At 26.3% G+C, this 17917-nt stretch overlaps 1 protein-coding gene across 1 annotated transcript in view; it reads left to right on the top strand.

Moving 5' to 3' along the window:
* LOC145192066 (uncharacterized) overlaps window positions 1-17917 on the top strand; it is a 65984-nt gene that overhangs the window by 29629 nt on the left and 18438 nt on the right. The window contains exons 9-11 of the mRNA XM_090076447.1: window positions 210-230; window positions 9702-11030; window positions 13543-13575. Of these exons, the coding sequence (XP_089932573.1) occupies window positions 210-230; window positions 9702-11030; window positions 13543-13575 (1383 nt within the window). The remainder of the gene's footprint in view (window positions 1-209; window positions 231-9701; window positions 11031-13542; window positions 13576-17917) is intronic.

Raw genomic sequence — 17917 nt, forward strand, 5'->3', positions numbered from 1 at the left:
CTTTTTTTAAATTTATTTTCATTATTATTACTATTGTTATTATTATTATTGTAATTATTGTTATTGTAATTATTGTTTTTTCTTATTTTTATTTATACTATTATTATTATTATTGTTATTGTTATTATTGTTGCTATTATTATTAATTTATTATCCTATCATGTATTCATTAAAAAACGTTTATAGTTTTTTTCTGTTCTTTTTTACAGATGCAGAACAGCATAAAGATGGTAAGCAAATTAATGTCTAATTATATTTTGAATAAAATGTTTTTCAGTTATAATAAACTATGTAAAATTAAAAAGAAGTTGACAAAATTTGATAAAGATTTTAACACCACCTTTTTATACCTATTTTAAAACCTCAATCGAAGCTCAAAAGATTAAAAATAGCTAGTTGTGAAATTGTTACCTTTTCTGTCAAAGTCATGATGTCTAAAGGATTTGTGATAAGCTTTATTGAGATCCAATCCTACAAATTAAGAAAGTGTGTTGAAATGTCAGATTTTAGCATTTTTTAAAAATAGAATAGCCTGACCAATACAAAACATTTTCTCTGTTAGAACATTCAAAATAAGACCATTGTAAAAGGTTTTTGTGGGTTTTATAAGAGATATAAAAACAAACAGTAAGTTATACTAAAATTGCAGTTTCTTATCACAATCATGATTTTACATAATAAACTTTTTGTTGTTATCACGTCCATTTTTTTGCAAATTTATCATTTACTGTCACTAATGATCTGGCATCATAGTTTGAAACTATGGAATGGTATTATTAGTTTCATTCCATTGAAACTATGGTGGGTGACCTTTGTACAAGTTTAGTAATATCTTTTTTCTCTACCTTTACTGTTAGCTAATATAAAAACTGTCATTTCTGTTGTTGTGATTATTATCATTTTTGCTATTAATGCTATTAATGGTATTATTATTTTTATTGTTTATGTTGTTGTTGTTATTATTGTTATCATTATTGTTATTTTTCTTCTTATCTTTTTTTTTTTATTCTTACAAGTATTATTTTTAATTTTGTTATTACTTTTACTACTATTATTATTATTGTTAATATTACGATTGTTGTTATTATCATTATTATCTGTGCTATTATTATTATTATCATTATTATTATTATTACTATTAGTATTAATATTATTATTATTATTATTATTATTATTATTATTATTATTATTATTATTATTATTATTATTATTATTATTATTATTATTATTATTATTATTTTTATTATTATTATTATTAATATTATTATTTTTTTTATTATCATTATTACTATTATTATTATTATTATTGTTATTATTATTTTTATTATTATTATTAATATTATTATTTTTTTTATTATCATTATTACTATTATTATTATTATTATTATTATTATTATTATTATTATTATTATTATTATTATTATTATTATTATTATTATTATTTATATTTTAATAATAGTTAATAATAACTACTATTACTACCACTATAATTACTAATTTTAAGTTATTATACATTAGTATAGCTTTAAAAAATATTTCTTCATGTTTTAATTTTTTAGTTTGCTTATTACTACCATTATTATTGCTATTATCAAAAAAAATTTTTTCTTTGTAAAAATGCATCTGATCACCTTGAAAAACATCAAATTTATGGTTGTTTTTAAAAGGGGCTGAAGCTGCTCTTTTTTGGAGTTTTTTTAGAATATTTTATTAAAAAATTTTATTAGGTTTAAAAAAAAAATATATCCAACTTACAAAATTTAATTATGTAACAAAAATTTACCCATTAAAAATGAGGGAAAAAGTAAACTTGGTGATTTTCAAAGGAGATTTGGGGAATTTTCTTAAAAAATACAGTTTGTTGATATAAAAGAATTTTATATATTTTTTATGAGTTTACAATTTAAGAAAAAAAAAAAACAACTTAAAATCAGATTAAACTTAAGTATTTTACTATTATTATTTCTTAAGTATTAAAGTCAGTATTAAATTTAAAATATAAGTAAAATTTAGCCTCATCTCTATTTTATATAAAAATTCTTTTATAAATTTTCTGAAATTATATATTTGATTAATGACCTTTAAAAGGTTTTACTTTAACATCGCTCATTCAACCTGTTTGTGCATTTTTTAGACCTAAATTAGCTTATGGCAGATAAAATTGGTCTTTTACAGGATAATTTTACTTTATAATATTATATAGGATGATTTTTTTATAATATTTGGAATTAGTTTATTTTTAATAAAGCAGTTTTAAAATAATTTCTATAATATGTTATTATATATCTATACCTATCTATCTATGTGTACACACACACACACACACACACACACACACACACACACACACACACACACACACACACACACACACACAGATAGATAGATATAGAGATATAGAGATATAGAGATAAAAAGATATAAAGATATGATGATATGATGGTATGAAGATATGAAGATATGAGGATATGAAGATATGAAGATATGAAGATATAAAGATATAAAGATATAGATATGTAGATATATAGATATATAGGTATATAGATATATAGATATATAGGTATATAGATATATAGATATATAGATATATAGATATATAGATATATAGATATATAGATATATAGATATAGATATAGATATAGATATATAGATATAGATATAGATAGATATTACAAAAATAAAATTAAAATTGGTTTAAGTAAGTGAAAGCTCTTTTATCGTTTTTCATTCCAAATTTAAGAAATAACTAATTTTCCCATTAAAGATGGAGCCTTTTGAATTTCTTTTTAAAATAGAATCTCTTAAAATAAATTTTTTTTTAAATCTTAATCAACCTTGAATAAGTAATTTTTTAAAATTTATTTAAAACACTCATTATATATAGATGTTAAACTTATTCAAATACAAATATGTTTTTTATCTAAGTATGTTGAATTAAGATAGCCTAAAAATGCAATAGTTATTAAGGGTGTCTCAGAAAAAAAAAATTTTTTTTTCAGGAATGTTGTTGCATACCCTCCTTAATGTTTCTTTTCAGCCTTCTGATATTAACTGCAATTTTTTAGTGAATTAAAATAACATTTTTGGGTCTTCCAATGATGATGAATTTTGGGTCTTCCAATGATGATGAATTTTTGAAATAATGTTATAAATGGTCACATTTGACAATTTGGAGTGTGTTTTGGTCCATCAACTGGGCCTGAGACCTTGCTTTTTATGATATTCAAAAAAAAAAAAAAAGGTTCAATCTAATCCATTATCAACCAAAGCCATTTGTAACACCATTAAACACTGCTTGTGACAGCCTAAAGCCATTAATTGCTGACCAACTTCACATTATCTATCCAATATATGGTTATAGAGAATTTCTCCAACTAGCTATAGGTCTGGTTGATTTGGGCATGTTGACAATTCTTCAAAAACCAGGTATCCTCTACAGAGCATGTTGGATGGCCAAAGTCATCTACTCAGAGAAATGGGAATTGCTCTTTGATGGCAACAAATCTGTTATGAAGCTAACAAAGAATCTGTTATAAGCTACAGAGAATCCAGTTATTCAATAGATTTGAGGTTAGCATTCAGTAGTTATTAGTATCCAGTAGCTAGAAAAACTGTTGTGCACTGAGATATTGCCTGAAATAACTGGAGAAGATACACAGCTATTGGATAGATAGCCAGTTTTTGTATTTTCTCTTATTTACTGAACAAATACACTCAGTCTGAAATTTTGACAAGCAAATGTTGTGCATTTATTAATTGCATAAAATGTAAACAAGTCAAACACAAAACAGCATTTAGATTAGCACTATGCAATAAATTCAAAATGTGGAAATGTTGCTTGTTCAAAGGTATGATATGGTTAAGGAAAATCTCATTAGCATTATTACCCAGCAGTGCAAATTAGCATAGTCTAAATACAAAATTAAAATATTATCATTTAAAGAATCATGAGTTTATTAAACATTTTATTTAATATCTGGAAAAATGTCATTAAATTAAAAGAATTTGTAAAAATCCTAAAACCTTCTTATGTTTTGATAACCCTTTTTTTTTTTTTTGCAAGAAATCAAAAATTAGAAAAGCACAAGATTATCAATTCAAGATACCAAAAAAGGAAAAATGTTTTCTGAAACAATGTTTTTGATTATTAAAGTAGATGATTAATATCATGGTGAAGAGTTTACAAGGCAAATGGCCGGAAAAAAATATTATTCATTTTAATGTACTTAAAAAAGTGAAGCAAAAACTTAATTGAGAAAATTAAATGCACAACTAAGACTATAGCTTAAAAAAATAACTCGAAATTGGTTTTTATATTTATCTAACCATTCATCCATACTCAGCAATGGGAATGATTGCCAGTTTTTGTATCTTCTGTTATTGACAGATGCACAAAACTTCTTGGTGTGCCAAAGTTGGCCTAAGGCTCAGAAAAAGACTGCAATGGTGACAGTTCTAGAACTTTTGAAGTCATGGAAATGTGATACACCTGTAATTGGCATGTTCTTTGACATGATGGTTTCAAATACTGATAGACTTAATGGAACCTGCACACTTTTAGAGACAACTTTTGATTGCAGTTTGCTGTAGATAGCCTGTTTCCATCATATGCTTGAAGTGCTTTTATGTGATGCTCTAAGAGTGTGCTTTAGTTTATTAACTGGGCCTGAGTAAACTTAGTTACCTATCTTGAGCAATAAAAAACCTGGGCACTACCTTAAAATATGTTGCTGGATTTACACAAATAATTGCTGGATTTGCACAACCATATGCTGGATTTTAAAATACTGGTTTGTTTCAACATAATATTAGCAAAATTGAACAATCAATTACAAGCTACTCAAACATTTTAATACCATCTCAGCCTCTTTCATCATCCTCACCCCAAGAAAATTTTCTCTGTAAGAAAATATAAACTCAAGACCAGTGTTTAAAAAGATCTGAGGTATAAGGTAACCTCAACAGATTAATTAAGTACTTGAGCCTAGAGCTGATGACCCCTCTCATTATTTTCTTGATATCTCTTTTGTCAGGAAAATGCACAATTCGTGTCAGGAATTAGAGATGATTGAGGACTGCATCTACTTAAGAGTCTGCCTCATACAGTGCAAAACTTATCTATCTCTAGAAGTTTTTTCAAGACCACCACCATTGGAGACAGTTTTTTAGAGATTTCAGTGAAAAACAATTATACAAGACTGCATCTGAGATGGTTAATAATTTGGTTTCTGTTAATGACTGTGTTGTTGCGCTCATACAGAATTTCAATGACACAGTAACTAAGCATTTATAACTGAACTGTTTAGCACTCCTAAACAAAGGTTTTTTGATTGGATGATATGTTATTATTAAGATATTGACAGTTTTCCAAACTGTAATACTGAGCATAACCAAGCAAAGTACACTTGTAAATCCACTTGTAATTTTGTACTTTTTTTTTTTGTATTTTTGTCTTGGTACAAAGTACACTTGTAAATCCACTTGTAATTTTATACTTTTTTTTGTATTTTTGTCAAGGTACTTAATTAACTTTTTTTATTTTACATTAATTAATTGAGATTTAGAGGGGACCCCTTAATGTCAATTAACATAAAAATAAAAAAAAAATGAGTATGTGCAACACTTATCAAAAAAGTTTTCTTGCTTATTTTTGGGACACCATTGTAGTTGTTAAGGGTCTGTTTAACATTCAAAATCTTACAGGTTCTTCAAAATCTTGCAAAAGTTCATTCCATAGTAAGGTGGGAAGATTTCTATCAAAAATGATAAAATTAATTTCTTATTTTAGTAAGAATGGAATAAAACTTGATTCTTTTTCAAAAAAAACTTCAAAAAACGTTATGAGTCTAAAAAAATGAATGTGAATAATTAAACTGAATAAATGAAATCTTTTTACATTTTTAGTAAATTTGTATATTATTTAATCCAAAATTTATATATAAAGGTATTTTTGAATATATTCAGTTTCTTTCCAAGATAGCACATCTGTTAGTGGTGATTATTTAATGATGTGGGTTATTTCATAGATGCATATTTTAGTGCAATTTTATTGCAAGAGATGTTTTTGGAAAAAGTTTTGATTAGCATGGTTCTTTTAATTTTAATAAATTTACTTTTTTTAATACATTCAAGAGATGAAAACATAGAGCTTTAATTAACTATAATTGCACATCAGTGATACTGATCTTATAAATGTTTATAGGTTCAATACATAAGGTTTTTTTTTTTCTAGTATTAAAATTGATTTGTAAGTGGTTCCAAAAATTGATTTTAATGGAGATTGTTAGCTATTACAAATGAAAATGCTTTAGTTTTACCAGTACTAAAATTAAGTTGGTTGTATCAAATGTTGCTTTTACTCCATGCTGAACTAAATTTTTAATTTAGTGTTAATTTTTGAGTAATTTTACATTAATGCAAATGCTCATCATTCTACTTAATCCCAGTTCTTTTTTGATCTCTTGGAGTTTTATATTTAAAATTATATTCTGTTGTTGTCTTGTCTTTTCATCTTAATAATCAAGTTTTTTGATTTTCAAGATTTTTAACTATTTTAAGAATGAATTACTTCATGTGTTTTTGTCAAAGAAATTAATAAAATTTGAATAAACTTAATTTCATATATTTTGTTAATGAAATTACAAAGATTTTTGATTTAAATATTTACACAATATTCATATTTTTCTTCAAAGCAATTATTTCTTTAAAATTTTTACACATAATTAAAAGGAAATTTATTTTTTAACTTTGAATCTTCAACATTTATTATCAGATTTAAATTTAGAAATAATTTTTTTCTATAAATACTTTTGCTGTTTTTACATCAGGTTCAAAATATGTTTTCTTAACTTCTTTATCTAAGTTTAATATTTTCTTGTTTCTTTATGTTCATTAAATATCGTCTCTATAATAAATTCACAAAATCAAAGTATTTTATACATGTTTTTTTTTTTTTTGAGAAATAAATTTTGTTTTTCATCTTTAGCTGATACTAATAGAGTTCCTTCTGATTTATGAAACAGAATTAGTATCTTTTTACAAGGAAAATAGTTAATATATGAATAATATTTGCTATTTGAGGTATAAAAAGTTAAATATTTCAAATAGCCATTATTATTCCCATATTTCAATTTCAAAGATCCTAAGAACACTTCTTATGCAGGAACTCTTTAAAACAGGGTTACAAAAAAAAAAAAGGCTGTTAATCTAAATCTAAATTTATAAAGCAAAAAAAAAAGAAATTAACAATAATGAACACACAGACCTTTGATAATCCAACTTTAGCATTGATGCAAAGCTAAAGTTGTGTCTTGAAATTTTTAGTGAATTCCCATATTCCAAATATTTACTGTTTTAAGTATAATTGTCCTAGAAAAAAAAAAAAAAAAAAGCATAAATAATTTTAATTACAATCTTTTTCTTCGATTTTCTATTTAATAGAAATTAAAATTTCAAAGTTTGGAATTTTCAACAAAATTTAACATGTTGATTGATGTCAAATCCAAATTGAAGTTGATTGATTTTAAGTTGCATTATGTTGAAAATTGGTTTTAATTTAAAGTTAATTGAATTTTATAATTATTGTATCAATGAGTTTAGTTAACTTAGACATTACAGAAAGAATGAAATGTTACTAAAAATAACGTTAAATTTATTCAATTATTTTGATTTTTAATAAAAAAAAACAATTTTCTCACAACTTAAATAACCCACAAAATTTTATATGTTGTCAAAAATTTTTGTCATAACTCATTTTATTTGCACTGATAAAATTCATCAGTTTTAAGTTGGATTATATTAAAAATCGGTTTTAATTCAAATTTAATTTTTGCAATAAATAAAAAAATCATCATGTTTCATAGGATAAAGTATAATCCTTATTCATATAGGTTTCATTATAAACATGTTGTCCTTTTTTTTTAAAATTTTAAATATAGTAAACTAACAATTATTTTACTGTTAAAAAAAGTTACTGTTGCAAACAATTAATTATAAAACTGCAACAAACAAATATTTGTATGTACAGAGAAAATTTTTCAATGATTTGCTTTATAGAAATTTGTTTCATAGAAATGGGTTTAAAATTCATATTAAAAATGGACATTAAAATAAGATCATATCAGCAAAGAGCAAGTAATCTAACGCAAACAGAAACACGTATTGATTACAAAATAAATGCAACAATGTTTAACCCTTTCATGCTCCAAATATTGTCCAATAACTAAAAAACACACAGACTTATCTTAGATTTCATGTATTGAAAAAAAGTAAAACCATTTCCACACTGCCTACAACGACTTTGTTTCTCTTGAAATACTGGGAAATGGCTACACATATCAAATCTTATATCTTTATATATATATATATATATAAAGGTTTGAGCAACTTCTCGGCCTCCAGCAACAACGGTGGAGTCGTGCTGATGCCGATCCGGAGATCTCACTAAACCATTCAATCAGTAGTACCGATGGGCGGTGTGTACAAAGGGCAGGGACGTAATCAACGCAAGCTGATGACTCGTGCTTACTAGGAATTCCTCGTTCTATATATATAAATCTTATATCTTACATATTCATGTGAATTCACTGTAGATGCACAAATCTTTTTCTATATATGTATCCTCGAGATCACAAAATCTTTCGTCAAAATCTATGACTAAAGTTTGTTCAGAAACTAACTTTGTTATAACTTTTTGTGTGTGTTTAGAAGGATAAAAAATTTTTACCTGTGCCATTGTTTATTTTACTTTAAGTTTTGAAAATAAATAAGTTGCATCAAGTTACACTCACACACACATAATATATATTTATGTGTGTATATAAACATGTACTAAGCACACCCAGTAAATAATTTAGCATTGTACTAATATAACCATAAGCAACATATATAATCACATTTACAGTAATATATATGATATTTACTAAAAAATAAAAATAAGAATAATGATATTATAAATGATAATAACAATAATAATATTTTAATCTTTAAACTTTAACATTTAAATGATAAAAAAAAAGATTTTAATTAAAAAATCTTATCGCATAAAACAATAATAATAATGGTGATTTTATACTATTGAAGCGCAGTGTTGTTCTACAAAAACAAATTAATTTTACTTATTAGATCAAAAAGGTAGAAATAAATAAAAATAAATAAATGAGTAGTAAGAACAGTACTATGTTAAACTAGCATTAAATATTCTTTTCACAACAAGATCAAAATTATAAATCCTTAAAATTAGTATTTGTTGTCTGCTCTGAGTACAGAGTTCACCCATAAAAAATCATCTACAAAATATCAGTTGTACTCTAAAATGTTAAAGTAGACTTTTTCTACAGCCCTTTTTAACTTTTCTTTATAAAGCGATATTGTTTTCAATCGATTAGGATGCATTATTTGCATTGGGGAAGCTTAGTTTAATTTGTTGCTATAAAACAACCCAGCGCATGAAAGGGTTAAAACAAACCTTTAAGAAAATAATAATAAAAATTACAACTCCAGCCAAAGTAAAAGTTATAAGTTATTTTTTAGAATAAACTTATATTGGGAATCAGTTTTAAACTTTCTATTGAATTTCTAACAAAATAACAAAATCAAACACCAATTTTTGTTCAAATTATTTGTTTTGGATTTGATTTAGATTATTTAGCATTTATTTTTTAGAAACCTTCCTTAGAAAAGTTCTTTTTTTGTTCTTTCAGAAATGCAAGAAGCACTGAAAAATTATTATCTTAAAATATATGGAAAAATAGACCAAACTGTGCACTTAGTCAAAACTCCAGCAAAAGTTGAACTCTTAAATAAGTTCATTGAATTGACTGTAGTTGATGCAGATGAAGTGGAAAAAGACACTGTAACTATTGCTGAGCGAGAGTTGTTTCTTCAGAGACAACTGACTTATCAGCCAATCGAATTTAAGGAAGTGTTTTCGAAGGAGCTATCTTTACTCTTGATATCTGGTATTGCTGGAATTGGGAAAACTTGTTTGCTCAGAAAGTGCTTATTGGACTGGGCTAATGGTATATTATGGGAAGTTGTTGATTTTGTGGTTTATTTTGAATGTAGAAATTTAAATCAGTTTCAAAGCATTGGTAACATAAATGAGCTGTTAAAAGTTTTCTACAAAGATATTTTTCAAGAGTGCAATGTTTGTGAGCATTTTTCCATTCTGTTTGTGATAGATGGGTTGGATGAGTTTGCTCACTTAGATATATTAGTAAAGCATAATCCAAATAGTCTACCAATTGTTAATGCATTAGCAGAAGCATTGAATATTCAAAAGTACAAATGTGTTGTTGCTGGAAGAATTGGAGCTGTATCACAATACAAACATAAAGTTAGAAAATGTACAGATATGTTAACCATTCAAATAATGGGTTTAAATGACGACGGAGTTTACAAGTATATTGAAAATTATGGCAACAAAAAAGAAACCATTAAAAGTGTTCTTAAAGAGTCTTTCTATGCTAAAGCCATGGCATCTGTTCCGTTTTATTTATCAGCAATGTGTGCAGTTATTGCTGCAAGTGGTTCTTATTCTTTCAAAACTATGACTGAGTTGTATTGCTCTATTTTCTTATACTTTTTTCAAAATCACATTTGTAAAACCAATGAAACAGTTCATATTATAATGCAAAGTGAGAGTAACAAGCAACATGTTTTAAGAGTTTGTAAAGTTGCATGGGAGTTGTTCAATCAAGGTAAAATTCTGTTCTCCCAAGATGAAATGAAAGGTTTTGTGAATGACTTTGATGAAGTTGAAAATGAACTTTTGGGTTTCATTGAAAGAGTTGAATCACAACTTGGTTATCAATATCAGTTTGCTCACCTTACTTTAATGGAGTTTTGTGCTTCAGTTCATGCACACATTTATTTGAGTCCTGAGGAGATTAAAAGTAACAAAAAGTTGCGTAGCTGTTGGCCTATGATCTGCGGACTAGCAAATGAAAACAAAAGAAGTTTTGTGAGATTACTTGGTAACATGAAGAATTCAAATGAAGAAAAAAACATATTGCTTAATGCTGTACTTGGTAAGTTCATTTAAAATGTTTAAGAATTGTTTATAAACTTTGTTTGAGCTTTCATTATTTGTTTATAGTTATAATGAGTTCTACTTTTTGTTCCCCTTAATTTTTCCTTTAATTACAAAAATCTTGTTAGGTTTAGGGCTGTTTTTCCCAATTTTTTTTTTGTTGTTGTTTTTTATGAATAAAATGACTAAGTAGTCAATTATTTGATTTGGTAATAATTGACTACTTATTTGGACAGTTGGACATGAAAAAACCATTAGTGTGTTATTTCAAAAAATTCAATCGAATCTACAAATTAAACAAATTCTTTTTTACCTGGGAGATTTCTTGTTATATCTTATCTTTGATATCTGTGTTTTTCAAGTTAATGAATTTTTTGATATCAGTCTTAAATATGTTGACTGACTTTGTTAAGTTAAAAGTATTAATCAACTGGAAAAAAAACAAAAACAAAGGCATGACAGCCACCGAGAACTTGTAATCTTTAATATATACAATGTAATAAAATTAGGCAAAGCAACATTTTAAAGGAGGATAAATTATTCAATTATTCATACAAAAAAAGACAAAAATGGAAATACTATGAGAAATTTTTAGATAATGGCATATTACCTTTTTTCTTCTCTCTTCTACTTATAAAATGTGAATAAAGGTATGTATGTATGTGAATAAAGGTATGTAATACCCGTAATTAGGTTTATATTACAGATATTACACTAGTATTACACACCAAATTATTTTTATGCTTTTCCCTTTAAATTAACAAGGTTATTATTTTTGATTTCATATACAAAGAAAAGTTATGATTTGAGCTGTAACAGAGGTAAAAACATTTGTTACAGCTTAAAAGATAATTTTTCTTCAATATGTGTTAAGTTCTACAAAACAGATGACAAGGTTGTTAAAGTAATTTCAAATATAATATTCAATAAATTATCGTTATCACATGTTAAAATATAGTTTCGTCCATGTAAAAGCTAATTCAAGGTAATTAAAGTTAACTTAGAAATAATACAACAGATATCATCTCAACTTATTCATTTGAAGTTACAAAAAATACTTTTCTGTCTTTTTATTAAGTTTCAAATTGTAACTTGCTTTAAAAGTGCTTCTAAGTAAATTTTTTAGAAGAACAACTTTTGAAATAATTTAACAGTTAAAAACATGAAAATAGAAATAAGAATTTTTTTAATCTTTTAATTTAACAGTGTAAAAAAAGTTGAATATGCAACATGCAATCAGTGACTTTGCCAAAAAGATAATGTAAAAAATTGTATATTTTGATGTTCTTATGTTGTTAATATCTTTTTGATATTTTTTTATTTTGCTTTAAATGTTATATTTTTATTGCTTCAAATTTTTTGCATATATGTTTACTTAACATGTTGTATTGTTACCAGTAAAGTAAAACTACATAATGTTAACTTAACTAAGAAGTCTACTCATCACCTTTGAATAAATCAAGTTTAAGTGAGTATTATAAATTTTATAAAAGTAAATTTTTCAAAGTTAAATTTTAGGAATATCAAATAATTTAACCTCCTTACATAAAGTTGTATAAAGTGGGAGTATAAATTTATTTTGCTCTGAAGTAAAATATTTTTCAGTGTTAATTTACAAAATTTAAGTTGTTTGTCTTCCTTTAAAATAACAATTCTCTTGATATTTAAGATAAATTAAATCACTTAGTAATAAGACATTTTTAAAAAAATATATTGACCAGCATTTGCAACAAATGCTCCTTTAAAAAAATTTTCAGACATGAACATAACATATCTGTTAATTTTTTTTATATGCAAATCATTTTAAAAATGAAAGGTTTTTTTTTTTACTTCTAGATTTATAAATATATGTCAAAAAGAGTAAAATAATATAAAAGTCAATTTTTAAAAACAAATTAATGTAAACGTGTGCAGAATTTAAGGGTAGTTTTATTGTTTTTGATCATAAAAAGTATAACATAAATATTTGACTTTTATTACACAACCAGGACATTTTTTTTTTTTTTTTTTTTTTATCATAAAAAAACACCAATTTTGACTTTTCAAGATTACAAGATCATAAGATTATTAAAAGATGGGAATAAAAATGTGGGCCCCTCATTATGAGTATTGATATTTGCATAATGTATAGTATTATTCCTTATATATCTTTGTTAGGAAAAAGACTTAAATAAGCATTTCAGAGGCAGAAGGCATTTTAAAGTTTTGTAGTTTCTTCGCAATTTTTTCTGTTTTTTACCGTAACAAAATCACGAACTTTGACTTTTCAACATGGTTACAAGACAATAACATAATTAAAACACGGGGAAAATATGTTGATTCCTTATCACTAGGGAATATTGATTGCTTATGCCAAAAAAATATCGTTTTAGAAATTTCACTTTTTGAACTTTTGCTGAGTCACAGGATAAACGATTTAAATTTATTTCCCCTTCCTTTTTTGTTCATTTCTAATTAAATAAGTTTTTTTCGAAAATAAAATTTCATACATCGTGTTTTTTTGTTTTTAGATTTGGTACCAAAAAGTTTTGATTTGTTTAGTGGTAAGAATTATTATTTTAATTTGTTTAGGGAAGCTTTTACGTGGTCAATGCTTTGAAAATGCGATTGCTTTATTTTTAAAGAATATTTCATTGGTTCGTTCCCGTGCCACAAACTTAAAATAATTGATGAATTTGACTACTTTTCTTCTCTCTTTTACAAAATACCATTCAGCATTTCTAGCTAAAAATGCTCCTTTTTCTTTAAAATACGAGAAGAAATTCTTTTGAAGAAAGTTTCAATAGTTGAAAGGAAAAAGTGAAGATTTTTATGACATGAGTTTTTTCGGTCTGTTTTGCTAAGAAAATGACTCTCATGACTTTCAGTATATTATAGAGATTCAGTATTTTACTAATTGTAGTGTAAATGATGTTGTTATCAGTTGCGTTTGTTATGTGGTTAGATGGATTGTTTTATCTGTTTGATTTGTTAGCCTCGTTTTTATAATAAACTTTAGTTTTACCATATTTTCGATTTTGTTAGATTTTGTTTTTAGTGTCAGTTTTATTACTTTGTTAAATTTCTAGAAAATAATTATTAGTTATCAATTTCTTAAGTATCAATAGGTGAGCAATGTGTATAAGATAATTGTAAATGTTTATATTGAAAAACTTTCATTTTCCTTGTAAATTTGAAACCGTAAACATTAATTGTAGTATTGCTCGTGTGGTTTGACTTGAAATGATTTGATTTTATGCTTTCACTGATCCGTTGAAATACTTTGTTAAAATTAGTTTTCAATGTGATAAAAGCCCATCAACAGAATTTTGAAAAATAGAATCATTTACACTTGTGTTTTACTTTACTACCCTTCGAAAATCGACTTTGTTCGGCCACATCAGTAGGTCAACTCCAGAGGGTGTTACACCCAAATAACCTCTTATTCAAGTTTTATGTAAGCTCTTTTGTCTAAACAATTTTCACTCTCTCTAAAACACCCCTCCCTCACCCACCTCCTACTCACCTTTAAAGTTTTACGGAGATGTGTCTTTTTAGCATATTAAATAGGAAAAAAGAAACAAGAAAATAAACTCAGAAATATCTATTCTTTAAGAATAAATCCTTCTATTTATTTAGGGACTTTCTTTTGGATAATTAAAAACCCACATAAAATTAAAAATCAAGAGAAACATTGCAGCCCCTTTTAATTAACGTTTGACCCTCCTAACCCTTTTTTGATTAAACTGAAACATTCTATCCCCCCCCCCCCCCCCCTCTAAAACATAAAGCTGTGGGCCAGCAATTTCCTACCCATTAAGCATCTGCGTCTCGTTATTTTTTTTATTCGAGACGAGATGATGATATCCGGGGCACAATTTTTAAAATCCGAAAGAAAATTTATTGTCCCGGTATATGACTTTATTTCGGGACAGTTTAATCGTCAATTTTTTCCGGGACATTTCTTGTCTCGTTATGCATGTTCCGGTTCATTTCGAGAAAACGATTCCGAGACGCAGACCCTTACTACCCATCAAGATTTACAGTAGAGTGCAAAAGTTTAAAATTTTTCAAGTTTTTTTGTCATAACTTTTTGACTTTTCACTGAAGATGAATGATATGATCGTATAATGTAACCGTATAATTTACTCAAAAGAATGATAACTTGTAATGGAAGGTAGAAATTCAAATTTTATTGAAAACATAACCATGCAAAAGATTAATAACAGTTCCATGCCCATTAAGAAAATCAAAATTTCATTAAGAAAATTGTAATTATGTTAAAATTAAATTACTGGTGATAATAGTTAACTTAAGTTGAATTAAAAAAATAATGGGAAAGTCTGAGAAATTGTCACGAAAACGAAAAATTTAACAATACACGCTGTAGTGAAGAAGATTCTTATAAGCAAATTTCTGAGCATTGTGATGTGGCTAAATCAACAATTAGTGTGCTAGTTAAGAGATATAGAGAACAAAAGACACTTGAAAAAAATGATGACTACAGAACTTTTGTTTGTAGTTCTAATTTCCTCATACAATATGTGGTCTCCTTTAGTCAGGCTGATTACTTTTTTATGATATTGATCTAAATTTAAAAAAGAAAAGCCTCACTTTAAAATTTCTCTCGAAAATAAAATGTTTTATCTTAAGTTCATAATGTATTAGCTACGAATAATGTTCGATTTTGAACATTGCTGACCGTAAGCACCATTTAAAAAAATATAGGGTAGATCAGGGTAATTAGAGAACCTTGGAAGTAAGAGCATACCTAAAGATTTCGTAGATGTAAACATTGAAGTTAAAGTTGCTTTGTATTTTTTGAATCGACTTTATATGGTGATAACAGGAATCAGTACAATTAGCTTAGATTTATAAGCAGTAATTAGCGGGTATTTAATTAAAACGCTGTTAAACTTTTTGCACTTTTAAAATAATATCGTCACGTATGAATATATCTGTGGCGCGAAAGTTTGGTGCAAAAATAATGAAATTAATTTTTTTATAAAGAAAAATATATCAGCCAAAAATCTGTTCCGTTTTTGTTTGAAAAACAATGCATAGAAACATTTAGTTTTTACTTTTACTTAAAGATGCCATTTTTGTGTAATATGAGCATACTCAAATTACCCCATGTTTTTCATTGAAATTACCAAGTTTAAAGTTCTAAAACAGCAGTGGTTTTAATTACTATTTGAATAAAAACAAAACATGGCAAAATATTTTATTATTTTAACAATACTAAATATTCTTCTGTAATTTAAATTCAAAGAAGTTTGAATTTTTATCGTTGATAAAATTGAATAATTAATGAACAATTTTTTTTTTATTTTTTATTTTTTGCGGAAAAAAATTGTCTTTTATTGTTTTAACAAAAAGTGGCTTAAATTTTGATCTTTTAATGATAAGTTATGTTAATAACGAATCGTTATATTCCAAAATTTAGTTCTATATGTCAGGTTGATATTTTTTTACTTAATGTTATTTTTTTTGAGCTAAAATAAAGTGCTCATATTACCGAGTGGTATTGGTAATATGAACACTTTTGTGACTTTTTTTAAAACCTTTGTGCTTTTAAAAAAAAATTCGGATTCACACAAATATCTTTGTAAACTATGAGTAGGGTTCCCTAAAAATTTTTAATTCGCAAAAATTTTGGATCCAGCATAACCCAGCAAACACACGACGTCGCAACGACGTTGTAAATAGGTTATTTTCAAGTTATAACGTCGGACGACCTTGTAAGGACGTCGCTAGGACGTCGTATCCACGACGTCTTTTAAAGAATCTTATTCAGACGTCGTAGCGACGTCAGTTTAACGTCGTCTAATAAAAAAAAAAAAATTATCAGATTTTTTTTTTTTTTGCTTAACTGTTGCGTCAGGTCCGAAACTTTAATAGAAGCTAATTTTAAAAAGAAATTAAGAAAATGAGTAGAAAAGAGTATATGAAAAAATGGAGAAGAAAGGATAATTTGTTAAGACAATTTCTATACGAGAGTGACAAAGATGAAGATTTTTTTGAAAAAACGTTTGAATTGGAAAAAAATGATACGAGCAAACAAAAACCATGCCACACAGAAGATTCATTCACTCAGCTTGGTTCTTTGAATTGCAGTAATCATTTAAATCAACTAGAGTCTTTGAGCCAGCTTGATTCTTCTGTTCGTTTTGATTTATACAATGAACTTGATTCTTCCGGCCGACTTGATTCTTCCAATCAATACTACTCTTCTAGCGAACTTGATTCTTCTAGTCAGATCGATTCTTTCAGTGAATTTTGTTCTTCTTCAAGAAGCGACGAAAATGAAATAAAAATAGATGAGAGAAATAGTGCGGTTGACCCTAATGAAACATATTTTATTTTAAATTTAAAAAAATGGTTGATTAAAAATAGAATTACTCACACAGCAAGTACTGAGCTGCTTTCTCTTTTAAGATGCAATGGACATGCAGCTTTGCCTAAATCTTCTTGTACTTTGTTAAAGACTCAACGCTGTGTTTTGACAGAAAAAAAATGTGGTGGGGAGTATATCTATTTAGGGTTAAGTAATGGTATTAGTCAAACTTTCAGAGAGAATCCTTTATTACCAGTTGAGAACAACATCCTATCTTTACTTGTAAACATTGATGGTGTGCCATTGCATAAATCTTCAAACTCTCAATTTTGGCCTATACTTTGCCAGTTTAGTAAGTTTACACCATTTATTGTTGCAATTTTCTATGGTAGCCAAAAACCAACCAATTTAAATGATTTTTTAATTGAGTTTGCGAATTTTCTATGGTAGCCAAAAACCAACCATTATATGATTTTTTAATTGAGTTTGCGAATTTAAAAGCATGTGGTTATAATAAAGATGGAGTTAATTTGTTGGTTGAAATCCGTGCATTTATTTGTGATGCTCCT

This window comes from Hydra viridissima, unplaced genomic scaffold, assembly GCF_058129835.1.
Source record: "Hydra viridissima isolate aposymbiotic clone 2 unplaced genomic scaffold, HvirCarnegie_v1 scaffold_1, whole genome shotgun sequence".
NCBI lineage: Eukaryota > Metazoa > Cnidaria > Hydrozoa > Anthoathecata > Hydridae > Hydra > Hydra viridissima.